Source organism: Misgurnus anguillicaudatus, chromosome 4 (assembly GCF_027580225.2).
Source record: "Misgurnus anguillicaudatus chromosome 4, ASM2758022v2, whole genome shotgun sequence".
Lineage (NCBI taxonomy): Eukaryota > Metazoa > Chordata > Actinopteri > Cypriniformes > Cobitidae > Misgurnus > Misgurnus anguillicaudatus.
Window position 1 is genome coordinate 8,894,047 of NC_073340.2, and position 18,440 is coordinate 8,912,486.

The 18,440-nt window shown below is 36.9% G+C and overlaps 1 protein-coding gene across 2 annotated transcripts; it reads left to right on the top strand.

Annotated features, from left to right (window-relative positions):
* The first annotated feature begins 419 nt into the window (after window positions 1-419).
* map2k4b (mitogen-activated protein kinase kinase 4b) lies at window positions 420-17,743 on the top strand. Of its 2 annotated transcripts, XM_073866629.1 has the most exons (13): window positions 420-810; window positions 1,511-1,546; window positions 1,676-1,708; window positions 5,948-6,050; window positions 6,153-6,327; window positions 6,816-6,935; window positions 7,066-7,185; window positions 10,936-10,987; window positions 11,075-11,202; window positions 12,685-12,762; window positions 12,881-13,029; window positions 15,062-15,101; window positions 16,174-17,743. In XM_073866629.1, the coding sequence occupies exons 1-13, from the start codon at window positions 696-698 to the stop codon at window positions 16,291-16,293; spliced, it is 1,269 nt and encodes a 422-aa protein (XP_073722730.1). In that variant the 5' UTR covers window positions 420-695; the 3' UTR covers window positions 16,294-17,743. The 2 variants fall into 2 exon arrangements, with proteins under 2 accessions (XP_073722730.1, XP_073722731.1); XM_073866630.1 differs by lacking the exon at window positions 1,676-1,708.
* Window positions 17,744-18,440: the final 697 nt, after the last annotated feature.

Here is an 18,440-nt window from a genome sequence, read left to right on the forward strand (position 1 = left end):
TGGGTTTACTTCACTTTTTTTAAAAAATGTGAATAAGATGACAAAGAATAAGTACGTGACCTTACGCTTTAAAACTGTGTATGTAAAAGGTACATTTTTTATGATTTTTTTCTCAAATTCTTACGTGACCATACGACCCCAGTTTTGACCCCCAAAAATCCCTGCCTACTTTTTAAAATACATTTATTAAATCCTCCTAATTATGTTAAATAATGTTTTTGACTTTTTTAGTTGGATGAATGAGTAGTAACACAATCGATAATAAAGCTGGGGGACACTCGTTTCTTTCTGAATATACAGGTAACGTTTAATTTCTGTAAAGAAAACTTTAAACAAGGCATAAAAATTTATTTATTATGTATAAAAATATATACGCATAAACGCATAACAGATTCCTGCCTATTTTTTACTAGCATTCGGGGTTTTTTCGTGCACCTGGCAACCACGCACCATTCGCTTTCAGCAGAGAAGTAAGCGCAGTTACACACTTCATCGAAGCTGTTGTCCCGTCCCGCTTTTAGGATCTTATTTGAACCCGTTCCCTTCTAAACTGAACCGAATGGGATGCGGAGTCCTTCACGGTTTATTTCAGTAGTAGTCTGTTGTGTACAGAGCTCAATCCTGTGTCCTGAGGGTAATTTTAGCTCACTGCATTGCAGCCACTAGAGCTGCTGCTGGATTCAAACAGCTCCACAATGGCGACTCCCAGTCCCAGCACCAATTCACCAACTTCATGCAATAGGAGCATTAGCATTTCGGGATCCGTGTTACATCAGACGCATCATTTAACGACAGTTAGCAACATGCAAGGTAAGAAATACAGATGTGTCGCTTATCGGTGCCATTAACTACTGATGCATTGCTAACGCAGCCTGAAAGACAAGGCCTGGTCTATCGCGTTTCCCGATAGTTCATGTTTAACGTTAGTATAGTGTCTAATAAAAGCGCAACACCATGATAAGTATACTAAAGAAATGTTTGTATATCTATTAAACTGTGTTTTTAGGTTATATATGTATTTTACGAACCGCAGGCCTTTATTGCACTGAATGGCCGTGTCTCAAAACAGTAAGCTTCCTAACTTACTCATCATAGGAGCATGCAACTTTATTAAACAAATCATAGCATTATGATGCTAACATGTTGCATGTTCCTGTGATGTCTAACTAGACAGCTTTCTAGGTTTTGACACAACTAATTAACTTCTTTGTCAGTGTTAGTGATAGTATTGTATATGTAGGGTGAATTCAGGTGGATTGAGACACTTTGTGACATTGAAATTCACCCTATATGACGACTCCCGTAGTACATGAGCTTAAGGAATATCTTTAACAGCATTTATTTATATCAGTCATGGTTGTAACAACCTCAGGTAGCCTATTATGTCCATTAAGTGAAATATAATAGGGCAGGCAAGTAAAAGGCTAAAGCTCTTTTTCCTATTATGGTCTTATTATACTACACATTGTTGTCCCATTTTTAAACGAATGGTTTCCTCTTTCACATTCAGATTCCAACACATGCTGCAGGTGTCAAAATGAAACAGGTATGCACTGCACTGATGCTTTTTATTTATCGTTTTTGTTTACATCAGCTTTTTTGTTTTATCATCATCATTTGCATGCTTATTGATTTTTTTCATCCCTCTTCCCTCCCCCCACTCCCCACTTTTTAGGATTTCAAATAAATCTGTCTGGAGTTACCCAAAGTAAGCCCAGTTTTCTGTTGCCAGTCATTTTACTTCTGTGGTTTAACCCTTTAGTCTGATTATCAGAACACACGAATATGATTTCTTTTGTGGATCTTCCTATAAAAGATATTTAGATTAAGCGCGTCTGTTTTTTTTGTAAAGGAGCAGTTTTGTCAGGCTCCTATGTTTAGGTTCAGTAATTTCACTTAAATGGCAACATTCGGGTTGTATTGAGGTCCAAGTACTCACAAGGAAGGGAGTGTTCATAATTGTAGTTCGGTTTAGGGATGTGCATGTCTTTTTTTTTCGATTAATCCGATAGGTCTTAAGAACGAGTACTTGATTAACTGGGGGCGGGGCAATCAAAGTGACATGTAATGGTGAAAATGAAAATATTTTGATTAAAAACACTCTTAATTTTGAAGAAACTATGACAGAACAATGAACACATACTAAATTATTAATTAATTAAATGTTTTTAACAGAAACCTCTTACAAGAATAGCTGCGTGATGAAGTGAAACTAAAGGTTTAATAAACACAAACCAAAGCGCTTTCTATATGACGCGCACTACATAATATTAAGCCTTTATACAACATAAATGTACAACATGCATCTGTCTGCATTAAATGCAAGACTTCTTCACCCTAGTTATGTACAGAAAGTTTAACTCCCTTTGTGGATGTGCATCATAAACAGCACGCTTTTTAAAGATAGCGAACCTTAAAGGAAAGCACCACCGTTTTTCAATATTTTACTAGGTTCTTACCTCAACTTAGACAAATTAATAAATACCTATCTTTTTTAATGCGTGCACTTAATCTTTGTACAGCGTGTCGTGAACGTGTTAGCATTTAGCCTAGCCCCATTCATTCTTTAGGATCCAAACAGGGATGAATTTGGAGGCCACCAAACACTTCCATGTTTTCCCTATTTGGGGACTCTTACATGGGTAGTTGCGCGAGTGGGTGTGGTGGCACAAAATAAAATGTGGTGATTTTTTTAAGGAGATAAAAAATGAGAACTATATTGTATGGTGGAAGAGCACTTAGTTTGCAGCTCTTCGACCTCGGGCGCAGCAATATCAAGGGAAGTTTAAGCGAGAGGAGTAGTCAGGAGTGATGTTACCAAGGTCCGCCATACAATATAGTTCTCATTTTTTTTATACATTTTATTTTGTGCCACCATACTTATTTGTGTAACTATTCATGTAACAGTCTTTAAATAGGGAAAACATGGAAGTCTTTGGTGGCTTCTAAATTCATCCCTGTTTGGATCCTAAGTTGAACTTTAAACAGGACTGAGTTTTGCGGCCATATGAAACAAAAACTATTTTTTTCAACAAGTTTTTGGCAACAAGATGGCTTTGGTGCACACAGGAATTAAATTAACTGTAGGCACTCCATGTCTACAGTTCAATATACCGCCGGACCTTCATTATTTTGAACCTGATTTTATAACAGAGGTCCTGGATATCTTATTCGCATACATGGCGTCATGGATTATATCAAATACCTACAGTTAAAAAAGTCAAAACCTGACTTGCTCTGCTGTAAATCTTATAATGGGCCATGGTTAAATCTTCCATCAAGACATTGGTTCATAACACATATCAAAATCAACAAAAATGGGTCACGGAGCACAAAATCAAGGTTTGGCCACAGCCATCTCAGTTCCCTGACCTGAACCATACAGAAAATGACTGAAGAGGAGAGAGCAGCAACATATGAAGGGTCTGAAGAAATAATCTAAGATCACTTCAACCTCATCAGACATTATAATGCAAGACTCTGAGCTGATATCCTTGCAAATGGAGGAAGCAAAGATGATTAAATTAAGGAGGACAATAATTTTGGCCAATGTCTATTTAAGAAAAAAAAAATGTATGATGTGATTTTCCCCCACTTTCAGCTTTCTTTGCCCATATTTAGTAAGGGTGGCAATTTATTTTGTCCACAATCTCAACACAAACACACATTTCGATGGTGATCTATTGCAACCAGAATGGCGAAGCTACAAAATCATATACATCCATTCTTACAGTCATCTATTTGATTCGTTTATATTAATGTATATCTTGTCTGATATACAGTACAGACCAAAAGTTTTGACACACTCACTCGTTCTTTATTGATATATTTTTCCACATAACAGAATAATAATAATAAACTCGTCCAAACTATGGCATAAAACAAATGCAACTGTGGGAATTATGTTGGTGACTGAAATAAATCAAAATAAATCAAAATTCTGTTATGTTTTATCATCTGGGGCCAGTTGTTCAAAAGTAATCCATTTGGATTTCGGCTATCGGATTAGATCAAAATTTCAAAATGGGTTGTTCAAAACAAGAAAATGGATTCTTAATTTGGATTGGATCACAAAATCCAATCTAGGTTTTGATCTGGATCAAATCATCACTTTGTGTTGTTCATAACTTTTTAGCAAGATTGGGATTTGTTTGATCCCAAAAAGTAGGATTATACTGATCCCATCAGAAGGGTGGATTTCAGGAACAAATATGTAGTTAAACTTCTAAAAAGATTTTACTAAAACATACAAACTTACAGTGAGTCTACAATACAACATTTCTATCATGTAATATTTATAAATGTATAATTCTTTGTTGAAATGTTGCTCTTGACAAGTTCAATCCTTATAATGATAAAGTATAACATTGAGCTATACCATTTAAACGTTCCAGTCAATTAAGAAAGAAAAAAGTCCATATAAATCCCTCATAGAGCAGTCAATAGCAAATCATTTAATTTTAAGACAAGTAATCTTTAGCTGTCATTGGGGACTGTAAAGTATATTGATTACAATCACAATCATTAGAGACCAAACAGTCAAAAGTAGTTTTAACTAACCGGCATCTCTACAAATGTAAACTACCAGACATTTAGCCTCTTTATGATTTAAAATTCATGTGTTTGGGTATAAACTATATTGGTTTGTTTTTTGTGGGCAACAGACAATGTTCAATTAAAATAAATTAAGAGAAAAATTAAGGGAAAGTTGTGTTTTATTGTCTCTTCAAGTAAAGCACTTAGTGACCTGTTGTATAGCTTATAGTCAACATTGACATGTGATCCCATTTAAAATAATTGTAATCCAGATTTGCTAATCTGAAAAAGTGTGAATCTGGATCAGGTTGATCCAATCCTATTTTGCTTTGAAAAACCAAGATGAAAGTGAGATGGTTTACCTGATCCTGGATAGCAAAACATGGGATTTCCAAATCTGGATAATTTTGATCCAGATTAAACTTTTTGAACAACTGGCCCCTGAAGTGCAGTCACCATTTGACTAGAAATTGCAAAACCATTTTATCAAGAAGCTTTTTGAAGTTTTACTTTAGATTGATTTTTAAAGAATATGGAAGGACTTCACATTTAATCTGGGCTCTTATTGACAGATGTTTCTTAAATATTCAGTGCAAGTCATCTATTTAAAAAATAATATTTTAAAATAAAATTTTAGTTTTCTAAAAACAGAAATTAATCTGTTTGGCACAGGTATATTTTTTTATACAAACGTAATTTCATGCATTTAACCATACACCTTCATCTTAAATGATTTTTAAGATCATAGTTAACATTTTAGTCAAGTGTGTCCAAACTTTTGGTCTGTACTTGTATGTCTGAAGCAAAAGACAACAATTTGCGTAAGACAACAATGACCAGCTAATTCTTTTAAGTTGTATACTTATGGTTAAGGATTGTTGAAATAATAAAATCCCTATACAATATTTTACTAAACACCACAAATAATCATTGACTCTTCAAGATGATAGTATAGATACAACAAACACTATTTTTGTAAATTGTATTGCATTAATTTGGAATCATTTCAATTTATATTTCAAATTAATCATCTCTTTATATCTTTTTTAAGCATGGCTTTTTTATTTGTTTTGATTTTTTTGTACTTGATTGACTGCTATACACACTCTTAGAAAGGATGTGTTAATTTTTTACACATCTTTGTGCGTTAAGCTTTTAACACATTATGTGTAATTTTGTGTTGATTTTGTGTTAAAATATAACACATGTTGTGTTAAAATTAACACAAAATGTGTTGTTTCAATAATAACACAGTGATGGGTGAATTCTGGGACAACGCATTTAGTGTAGTAATGTGTTGTTTTTAACACATTCGTTCAAAGAGTGCATACTGTATAAAAATGTTCCTAAGCAATTATCTGAATTAATCTGAAGTGAATAGATTGTAAATGTGAATGTTTCCTCTTTAAAGGTAAACGCAAAGCACTTAAGTTAAACTTTGCCAATCCACCGGTCAAACCAACCGCAAGGCTCCCCATCACGACGGTTACTCCTCCATTCCAGAACCCACACATGTAAGCTGGTGATGATGCACATTACTAAATGCTAATGTTTTGTTGGTTGCTTTTTTCTGTAACCACATGTAAAAACACAATTGTTCCAAACATGACTTTCAGAGAGAGGATGCGGACACACAGTATCGAGTCGTCAGGAAAACTGAAGATTTCTCCAGAACAGCATTGTGACTTCACAGCTGAGGACCTGAAGGATCTGGGGGAAATTGGGAGGGGAGCCTATGGCTCAGTCAACAAGATGGTGCATAAACCCAGTGGTCAAATCATGGCTGTCAAGGTAATTCAGATATGTTTTATCTGTTTTTCAATCCAAAGGCTGCAGCCTGCGGAGGTCGCATATGCAGGCTGCATACATCATCAAGCTTTATTTAAGTTAACTGAGCATTACATTCGCAAGTCTTAAGCATATTTACTATTTACTAAGAATAACAGTCAACTTTCTAATATTGTTAATATTCTGCAACAAGACAGTCTTGATGATGTATGCAGCCTAGAAATGCGACCTCTGGAGGCTTTATGTCCTTTATAACAGCACCACCTAGAGTTGTAATGGTTATGAGTAGGTCAGAAAGAGGTAAGAAAAGCTTACACACAACAGACGTGAAACAATAAGCCATAGATTTGGAAGAGAAAAGGCTCTGAGGAGCATCGTAAGCTTTTGGCTGGGATATCCGTTTGATCTTCAAAGGATTCTTGCACGTTTTAAAACTGTCAGAGACTGTGCCATGATGTGTCTGTGCTGAAGTGTTCTTGTGTGCAATGCAGAGGATTCGCTCCACTGTTGATGAGAAAGAGCAGAAACAGCTTCTCATGGATTTAGATGTAGTGATGAGGAGCAGCGACTGCCCATATATTGTCCAGTTCTACGGAGCCCTGTTTCGAGAGGTGAGATATACTAAAACTGTACTTTTAACAGCCATATGCATGTAATAGCACATTGTAAGGTTGTGTACAACATGTAAATATCAAAACATTATACTAGCTTTGTTTTGTTTGTATTTGTGTTTGTTATCAGGGCGATTGTTGGATATGTATGGAACTTATGTCTACCTCCCTCGACAAATTCTACAAATATGTATATTGTTCATCAGATGATGTCATTCCAGAGGAGATATTAGGCAAAATTACATTAGCAGTAAGTGACCCTACTGAAGTGCATGTATGAATAAATATGTGACCCTGGACCACAGATTTTTTTTTAAAGGAGCCAAATCAGACTTTTTCCATGTTTAAGTGCTATGATTGGCAGTCGCTTTTTTTTGAAGCGCACGATGCGAAGTTTGTCACAACATGTATGTAGCTTGTCATGTGTGTGGTTCGTCATTTCAAAATGTGTGTTCTGCGCTTTGAGAGATCGTTTGTGCATCACATGTCATGCCAAAATAAGTGCCTGCTGCCTTGAACTTGAACGGAGACGCTCGCATGATGTGCCAGATACTCGCACAGTCTCATGCGTAATCAGAGTTTACTGTTAAGGTAGTGTGTTGCGTGTGTTTATGGAACGTGAGCGTCTTTTTTATCATAAACGGTTTTGACGCGTCTCCAGCAGGCACTTATTTTGACAAAACACGTGATGCTTGCAGGATCTCTCCACACGCATGACACATATTTTGGAAAAGGGAACCACACACGTGACAATCCGAACACTTATTTTGAATTAGCGCATCCTCTGAAGAGCAGTCACGAGCCGCCACTGATGATTGGGTCCCCGGTGCTTCTATCAACCTAGAAAATGTGAAAAAGATCAACCCAGTAACTTAGTTTTGGTAAACCATTCTCTACAAGCACATGAAAAAATAGGTAATTGAAATTTGGCTCTTCTTATGATGTCATATAATGTTGTATAATACCACCCCTTAATCTGCACTATCCAACCACAGTACTGCTATTTAGTGCAGAGAAAAGCACAATTGAGTTTTAATTGCAACAAACCATCATCATTGTGCTTTTCTGTAATAATAATAATAATAATAATCCTCTATGAAGTATGCAGTCGACAAATATGACTTCCGGAAGACGCACCCGAAATCCTGTCCGGGAAGAATGGCACGTTTGGTCACCTTATATTAGGCTACTAATGAAGGGTTTGATATAGTGCCCTCTACTGGCTTACCACTGTAATGTAATTATTAACTTAATGGAGGAAATTGTAAGCTTTTACTAATGCCATCTCATTGCAATTCATACGTATTTTACAATGTGGCAAAATCATAATAATTTATACGATTTTTGTACGATTTGTCTTGACCTCTGTGACGTTGGGGTTAGGAATGGGGTTTTATTATTGTTTAGCATGACATGATGAGCATACGTTTTTGCACGATTAACTTTTTACGAATTCATACAATTTAACAAACTTGTATAATATGTAAGAATTTTCATGAGATCAAGCTGGCTTTTACATAAACTAGAGGTCGATCGATTTATCGGCCGGGCTGATTAATTGGCCGATTTTTGGCATATTTAAAAAAATCAGCTTTGGCCGATTTTGCTGCAAAATTAGGCCGATTAATAGGCAGGCGCATCTGCGGGCACCTAAGCGTTGTTGTAGAACTCGTGACGCTGCCTCTTGCTCCCGTGTGTGTGCAGCCATGCCTTGTTCACAAACAGCTTTAGAAAACGATGGCGGGATCGCGCAAATTAAGCAGCCAGTACAACAGCGCGACGGGCTTATGTCTCGCGGTGCACTATCCGTGCAAAGATTAGGTTCATTTCATGTGATTAATGAGTGATGATGATCTTTGTTTGCGTGACAGAGAGAGAGAGCCGCGCGCACGCTTTGTCTTTAAACTGTCTCCCTGCTTTTATTACTCAAAACAAAACTGACACGATGGCGAAAGGTCGGAAGACCAAATCATATCAACCGAGGAAATGATTTTCGTGTTGTTACAGTAACACTTTGTTTACAGTTTTGCGCTGCTCAGCCTGGATTAGAACAGCGTCCGATTCGCGAACAGACTCCTTTGAACGGATTCGTTTGAATGAACGGTTGAAACAACAGATCTGTCCCAACTCTGAACTCACAAGACGTCACTGTCAGCACAATCAGTCACTTATAGCGACTCAGAAATGAGAATGTAAATGTGTTTAGTCTCAACTAAAAAACAGACATTTACTATTTTAACTTTATGATGAATAAATAATTTATCAGGTCTACCAAATAAGGATTTTATCCTACAAAGCAATAAAAGCCATGGTAAAAAACTGATCAAAGATGATGACAGAAGAGTGTCAGGTAATATCTGTGTCTGATAAATGCATGGTGCAAAACTCTTCAGAAAGACCAGTCAAATAGTGACATTTTTACATTTAAAATATCTGCTAATGATGAGAACATTTGGATTATTATGTACATATAGAAAACCGGCCAAACATATCGGCCATCGGCTGCCCTGATTTCTAAATATCGGCATCGGCCAGAGAAAAAGCCATGTCGGTCGACCTCTAAACTAGGGATGCTCCGATCGATCGACCGCCGAACGGTATCGGCCGATAATGGCTAAAATGACTCGATCGGTGCTCACTAAATCTGCCGATCTCATAAACCGATCTCTCTGTTTACTTTTGTCATCAAAAGGATCCTGAATGCGATTGCAATTAAAGACATTTTTTACGTAGCGCGAGCATTTTTACAACCTGTTGCTCATGTGCGACGTGCAGATTTGTATGTCTCTCTTTGCCTTTACAGAGATATGCGTATTTTCTATGAGGATTGCGCTCCGGTAAACAGCGCGAGGCGTCTTCACATCCCCATCAAACAGCGTATACAACACATATCTATCACGGACAATTGCATCCTCATGCCAAAAGTTTCTTATTTGCATGCGTCTTAAAGTTTTGAGCGTTTAAACTTTTATTTTCCTCACAGCTGCTTGTCTGCGTTCAGCCGCCGCCCACACACAGCAGCCTGTCATCAGTGCACGTGAACAGAGCGATCTCTCTCTCTCACGTCTTAAAGCTGCAGTAACCTAATTCATCTCTCAATAAAATCACTCTCTGCTCTTGACTAAAGAATTTTTATACTTCATACGAATGCGTGTATATTTAATTAATACAGTAAAGTCTATGAAGTGTTTATTTTCAGTACTTTTAGGAGACATAAGCCTTTTTAAAGCCATATTAAATTTCTCTTTGCAGAATAAATATTTGTTGTGCTTATTTATTTGAGTCTCTATTAAAACAATAATATACCTAATTACTGCAAGTAATATAACAAAGGCAAAATCCGTGGTATTATTTTATTTAGAAAGATTGTAACAGTTACAGTCATCAAAGAGCTTGCATATCAGCTTTAAAAAAAATCGGTATCGGAATCGGTATCGGCCGATCACGAAGATTACAAATCGGTGATCGGTATCGACTGCAAAAATCCTGATCGGAGCATCCCTACTCTAAACCAAACTTAAATGGGAAATCCCCAAGGAACGGGTAGCAAAGCGAAGTTTGTAGGCGAGCTTCTTGTCCCATTTTGATCGCGATTTTGCCGCATTCATTCACAAAAATAAAGTTTTTATATATCAATGGTAGGAAATTTACAAAATATCTTCAAAATAATAATTTTGACACATGCTAAATACTTTTTGCTTTTTCTACAAATACACTTGCGACTTACGACCCAGCTTGAAACCCAGCTAAAGTCATTTTTTTATGATTTCTACATAAAATCATCCTACTTAATGTAAGGAACATTCTGTGAAAAAAAACCTTGATATCTTTAATATTGACTAAGTAAGACTATGTAAAAAGTCTAATCTAATTTAGAGATTTGAAGCATCAACAAGACTTCAGCCTAGATTTTACAGACAGGGTCATATGTCATAAATATCACTCTTTATTATTGTTCAGGGAATTTAAACCGAGCATTTGCTTAACCATTTCTCTGCAGACTGTGAAAGCACTGAATCACTTGAAAGAAAACTTGAAAATCATCCACAGAGGTGAGTAGCCAAGTACTGCAAACAATTAAAGCCTCAGATGTACCATTTTCAGTACAAGTTTCTGATTCTCAGTGTTTCTTTCTCCAGACATCAAACCCTCCAACATTCTTCTGGACAGAAATGGCAACATTAAGCTTTGTGATTTTGGTATCAGTGGACAGTTAGTTGACTCAATTGCCAAGACCAGAGATGCTGGATGTAGACCTTACATGGCTGTAAGTTACCATGGGGCGGCTCACTGGACAGGGCTTATCTAGTACCTTGTTCACACTGTCAGTCCATGTCCAATTTTGGTGCATATCTGATTTGACAGACTCACTTTCCGTATTGTTTATCACAACTGTTCAGATCCGATCTGTGCATCCTGTAGTGTTCTGGATTATCTGTTTCTATGGCAATGACGGCGTGCTGGTGTCATGAGCAATTCGGTCCCCCTGGCAATTCGGTCTCCCCTAGGACCCCTGCGTGATTCCATTGGCTGAACAACTCTTCATGGGTAGTATTCTTAGCGCCTTATTACAATTCCTACAAAATCGCGTTATGAATTATGTAGTTAGAACGTTGTTAAAATTACAATTGATGTCTTTTAAATTATATGTTTCATATAGTAGTATATAAATAAGGCTATAGGTGGGAGATCTACACATTGCTTGTGTCATTTTATTATTTAGATTATTATACTGTACCCTTTACACTTTTGTACTGTGTAAAGTTAATAAATTACTTATACAAAACACGATTACTACATAGCTGAATCACACATCAAAATTATAATTTATAAGCCATGATTACTACACTTTTACTATTAAATGTATGTTAATAATTTACAAAAAAAAGTATTATTTTTGTATAGCAGATGATGTCACAAAAGTACTGACGTGTCTGCAACATGAATATTAGTTTATTATATTATTTTTTTGGTTAACTTTTATTTAAAAAAAATGTGTATGCTTCTATTTTGTACAACATAATTAGCTTGCTAGTCCTCTAACGCAGACGAGATATCGCAATGACAAATTTTTGAACAGGCATTAGTGCTAGATACCAATCGGGGTCCTAGGGGAGACTGAATTGCTAGGGGGGACTGAATTGCTCATGACACTGGCACGACAGTCTGCCTCGACGTCTGACATTGTAGAAACTTTATTTCCCAAAACATGGACTTTTCCAAGCACCCCTATCATTTCGTCAGAAATGGGCTGTTCCAAAGTTTGTAACAGCATGACATAACCAAAAAGCTACACAAATGCAGTCAGACTAAAATGGATTTCCAGAAATACGGATTTCAAACCACCTCTGGATGTAGCCTGAAATGAATTACATAAAACTGATTCCATGTTTTTGGCCGTTCACATGTGATTGGAATCCAATTGGATATGCACCAAAATCGAATTTGGACTGACAGTGTGAACAAGGTATTAGTCCCAGATTAAATGCATGTTTGAGTTGCCTTTATTTAAAAGCATCTTGTACTGAAATCTTAACATATCAGTGTTATTGTTTTGTCTCAAGATGCACACCAGTGTATTTTGTTGTAAAGTATGTTTGTAAAAACTACTAATATAATTAAGGCCTAGTCCTGGATTAATCTAAACCCTGTCTGGGAAACCGCCCCCATATCTCTAAAAACATTGTGTAGATCGTATACAAAATGGGTGTATTTTTGAGCCATTCATTAAACCATGTGTCATTTATAGCCTGAACGGATAGATCCCAGTGCATCTAGACAAGGCTATGATGTCCGCTCGGATGTTTGGAGTTTGGGAATCACGTTGGTATGTCAACAAACGAACTTTGTCTTAAACACATCAAACACATATGATGCAATTTAAGATCTGTAAAATTAACAATGTGTTGTTCAAAGTTAACCACCAGCTAACTTTGTTTTTACAGTACGAGCTTGCCACGGGCCGTTTTCCCTATCCCAAATGGAACAGTGTGTTTGATCAGCTGACACAGGTGGTGAAGGGTGACCCTCCTCACCTCAGCAACTCTGAAGAAAGGCAGTTTTCACCCAAATTTATCCAATTCGTAAACCTATGGTGAGTTTGTGTGTTAGTTTTGCAGAAAGCCTAGTCTTGTGGCGCTTTTCCATTGCATAGTACCCCATGGTTTGGTTTGGGTCAGCTCACCTCACTTAGGCTTGGTTAGCTTTCCATCGAGTTTAGTTACACTTTGGAGTGGTAGGGATTATAGGCCGGGATGGGATTATATTTGCGCTACCTACTGCTGTGACATCATACAAGTGAGTGCGTTGTTGTACATTCCCATACATTTTATTTCTCAGCCTGCCACAAAATGAAAATTGACCACCACAAATAGATGTTTGCACATCGCGTTTATCACTACCTCTGTATCACATGACAGTTTCTGTACAAACACCCGTTGCGTCGGTTGACGCGCTCCGCAGAGCCTATAAATAAATAAATGGCAAATACTTTTTAACGTTATTATAAAATGCTTTTTATATCAGGCACTTAAAGGTCAGCTCAGTAGCGGTATTGACCCAGGTTTAAGTGCTGCACGCCGACACGAAAAATCTCAGACAGATGTGCAGTGAAGAGGGCGGCGCACACCGATACAACTTTCGATCACTGAAAAACAAATGGCATTCTCATAAATTAGGAAAGTTGGTGTTGAAAACAGATTTTTTTTGAGGTGGGTGGAAAATACGCATTTATTCTTCCTGAGTCTGAAAATACAGTGGGTTTTAGGAAAGCATAACAAGCCCCTTAAATATGAGGAAATACTGCATGGATGCTACATGTGAAACATTTTTAGATGGAAAAGACATGAACTGAGCGGAAAAAAGTTAAAGTGTTAGCTGGAAAGGCCAAAGCCATTTCTCAGTTCTCAGTCAGATAAATATATGCAAGTTAAAATAAATGTAATGTGATTTTTTTTAACTAGGAAGATTATGTTTCATCTAAGTTAATCTTAGTTCCACTTGTTTTATTTTATTTGAGCCTATTTAAAATTGTATGGACTTAAAGGAACAGTACAAATTAAGAGAGAAAATACATATTAAGAGACATTATTAAGTATACATGATTACATTTTGTTCGATAAAAGCAAATATTTACACTAATTTCTTTAATCTGGTGAAAGCCATCAATTTATGTTTTTACGTGCAGTACATAATTGTCCGGACCTCAGGTTGATGGAGGGTTCAATTACTGGACCTCAAGCAATTTTGATTGAAGACCCCTGATATATGTGGACGTGTGCACTGCGACTGTCCCGCTACAAACTGAAAGTCTAGAAAAAATGTTGTTGTGTTTCTGATTCTCAACATGTGGATGTTTTTCGGTGCTTAAAGGGAGTTTGGGAATTTATAGCAGAGCACAGATGACAGCATGTTAGCTCGAGACAGCGCAAGCTAGCATGAAGGTAAAGCTAATCTTTTACATTATAGCGATGACGCTGGTACTGACGATTCTCTCAGACCAATCAGTGATCAACAGTTTTTTTGCGTCGTGTTTGGTATCAGCTCAGGTCGCATGGAGCCCCGACCGAGGTGGTACTAAAAAAAAAAGTACAGACCCCGTCACAGTTCACGTCACAGGTGGTTCCCACTGCGCATGTGGGGTCAAAAAAAAGTCATTACAGCAGGTCGAGTTGCGTATTATTCGGTATCATCAAAAATGCCTACTTGCGTCTGTGAAAATCGCACAAGGTCTGCCGTTAAGTTTTTCGGGATTTCTGCAGAATTTAAAAAACAAAAAATACAACATCTGCGACTGCAAGCAATAAAAACTGTAGACTGGGACAATGCAAACATCAAAGAGGCTTGTGTTTGTAGTGCTCACTTCATTTCAGGTAAGTCATCATTTTCAGCCCTGTTAGATTAAACTAGAAAGCCTAAATGGTATGAATACTTTGACCCCATGCTGCGCGCCCACCCAATAGTCATTCAATGTTTACAAACCTTGGGTACTACGTACTGCACCCAGTGGAAAAGCCCCCAAAAGTAAGATTTGCAATGGAAAAGCGCCATTGGTTTGTTACATATGTGCTGCTTGCTGGTCACGTGATATGTGAATGTTTAATCATGTGACTTTTTTTGGCCCCCAGCCTTACAAAAGATGAGTCGAAGAGGCCAAAGTACAGAGAACTGCTGGTAAATGTTTTTATTTATTTGACTATTCAATTGATATGTTATAACACTATAGACATACATTTAAAAGAATATTAGAGGCTGTTTACACTTGCCATTGACATGCGTTTTCGTCAATCGGATCACAAGTGGACGATGTTAATGCCAGGTGTTAACGTTTTGAGCTCCTCCACTTTCAACCACATCCAGAGGTAGTCGAAACCACTTTCGATCGCATCGCTTTGCACTTGCGGAACGCATATGTGGTTGAATGTGTTCGAACAGCCACACGCGACCGCCTTCTCTCCGCCCATTTATCTAATCTGAGGTACTGAACACAAGTTTTACGTCTTTTTTTGACTTCTGGCGCGAACACACGGTGAACAGCATTTATTTTTAGCCTTTCATTGATAAAACTAAAGTGGCTGATCTCTGTAGTTTCGTTTTGAAAGCGTGTGAAAGTTGCGCAATATTATTTCATCAATTGCGCTGAAAATTCAGAGAAAGCTCTAACATATACATGTACAAAACTCTGTGCAGCATGTTTACTTGCTAAACAAGCAGTGGACTCCGACATAATATTAGTTAGCGTCCATATAAACTCATCATTACTCCCGCTCGCGTTTGAATGACAGCAGAGAAACCACCGTCTCACAGACCACCCCCTCATAGTATTCAGGACAGAAGCGGTCGAAAGTGGACAAAAGAGACGGATTTAAATACCAAGTGTAAACGTGATGTGTCTCTCTCGTCCACTTGTGATCCGATCGATGAAAACACATCTTAATACCAAGTGTAAACAGTCCCTTAGACCTTACTTGTCTCTTAAAGGGATAGTTCACCAAAAAAAATTATTTCGTCATCATTTACTTACTTCAAAACTTGTATAAATGTCCTTGTTCTGCATAAAGTTTGTTAAATAATGTTTGTAACCAAGTTTTTTAATTTTAATTTATACTAATTTGGAACAAATTGAGGGTAACTAAATAATGAAGAAATTATCATTTTTCATTAAACTATCACTAGTTATTTGTGGTTTGAAACTCAATTTTAAGGCTAAATGTGACTTAATACCATTTTGTTGTTTGTTCTGCTGAAACATCCATTTATTCTGATGTACGAAGAGCGAATTGTGGACGTTGCCAGTTATGTGTGTAGAATATTAGATGAGATGCCCACCTCCCCCAGCTCTCCCATGTATGTTGACTGATGGTGACCGGTCTGTTGAACAGAGTACGGATCGGCAACCATCTGGTGTACATACAGCGCCTCACAAAACTTTTAACCAATTGGAATTTTTACTGAATTACAAATCCTACTTTGAAATATTGATCTCTGTGATGATAGTTTTATTTCAAAGCACTGACATTCCTGTGTCACTTTTAAAAAGTGTGTCATACCGGAGAGCGAGATGGATGGGCCAGAGCATGCATACGATTGCTTTACTGTACAAATGCAATTTATAATGCTAAAGTCTATTTCAGTGCTTAGAAATAAATTATTACAGAGGACAACGATGAAATGGCTTTTATTATTCAGTAAAATGAAAGAATTGGTTAATAGTCCGAATCCTATCACATACAGGTATGAAGAAACATGTGATTGTGTTCACTTCCCAGTAAATCCCAAATGTTTTGTGCAATAAGGATCGGCTCTCATTTAAAGCCATTTGAACCACGGTGTGTAAACAAACGCTAGCTTCAGATCTCAACAAAACAGCCTTTCTTATTTCTTTTGTCTTGTGCTGCATTTGTGTGTATGCTTGTGAGAAATCATTACGAAGCAAAACTTGAATTTGCTTAAATCAAGAAGACCATCAGATCCGGATTTCTCTGTTAAATGGATACACTCACCAAAATGAATCAAGAAAAGGCACTGGTGTTTTGCTTTATGTGTACAGATAACCAGCAAAGCAACGCTCGAATTTCACACAATCTCTTTATTTAATAAATCTGTATGCAATGAAATGTGTTAAAGTAGCTTTACCTGCTAAATATGCAATATAAATGTCACGATTCAAATGGTTTACTATATCAAAGTCTTGTGAATGTTTTGAAATGCGGTCACTTCGCATCCACTGTAAGTGTGTATACACAGACATTTTCCTTGCCAACATTGTTAACCTGTAGAAAAGAGGATTCACCAAAAGCTTGTCCTTTAAGCATGTGCTCATTGGATTTGGCATGCGAGGATAAAATGTGTCCCTTTATTCACAGATTTTATCGAAAAATATAAAAGCTTTGCCACGTGCCAACTCATCAATATATGGCATTTATTTATCAGCAGTCTCTGTGGTGGTTGTCAAATGATCAACTTTTCACATGCAGAATGTTTAATAATGGGGGTTAAATAATTGTAAAGGGCGATGTGTATTATATTGTATCAAAATATGTACAGAAAAATGATCACTGTGAAAATATTTTAAGTGTATGGTGAGAAATTGTAACAAGGAAATGTGCAGGGATTAATGGCGTATATGTTCTGGATACATTAACCTGCTTCGGCCTATTTGTCTTATACACATCGCATATTTAATGAGGACGTATATGAAACCGACTAATATGATCCTGCAGGTCAGTTTGAATGTGGCTTTGACTTTGTTTGTTAGATCCGAAAACACAGTTGGGATAAATGCTAGAATAAAACCAAGTACTCAGCCGTTCCCTGTGTATATTTATATACCAACACTCACTTGGAAATTGCGTAATTCTCAACAAAACTAACACATTTATTTGCTGCTGTGAACCGTAATTCAAGCACTTGAAACAAAACTCTCAAAAGGCACTTATTGTATTTTCGCTTGGACGATGCTTTGTTTTGTGTGTATAGTGGATAGGAGTGATGGAGTCAAGTTTAGTTTTATCTTTGTTTATTGAACTCTTGTAGCAGTAATACAGCGGTGTAGACAAATAATGGGACAGTTTATATTGTAAAATTGTTTAGTGGCCAAGCAATACAAAAGCTTTTTGTCAAATCAATACATTGTAGTTTTCCCCAAGAGAAATCAAGAAACAAGACAAACCTCTAGAAACCGAAGGAGTGAAAATAGTGCTAATACTGGAAGTTTATTGGTGTGGTGTGATTGTTGGTATTCTGCCGTCAAGAGAAAACTGTGGAATGATCATTTACATTATAAACAAATGTAGGAATAAACAGGAAAATATAAAATAGCAAAGTTTGTTTTTAAATACATTTTTTTTTCTTTAGGAGTATCTGAAATTCTTTACATTACATAAAACAATAAAAAACATTCTTGCACTATTCAGAATAATAGTTATAGCCTTAAAGGCGAAGTGCACAATGTTTGAAAAACGCTTTGGAAAAAGAGACGGGCGGACTACCAAAACACAATTGTAG

Coding starts and splice junctions, on each gene's coding strand:
- map2k4b (XM_073866629.1), top strand. CDS start 696: ATGGCGACTCCCAGTCCCAGCACCAATTCACCAACTTCATGCAATAGG. Junction 11,203..12,684: donor GATGTAGACCTTACATGGCT/GTAAGTTACCAT, acceptor TGTCATTTATAG/CCTGAACGGATAGATCCCAG. Junction 13,030..15,061: donor ATCCAATTCGTAAACCTATG/GTGAGTTTGTGT, acceptor TTTGGCCCCCAG/CCTTACAAAAGATGAGTCGA.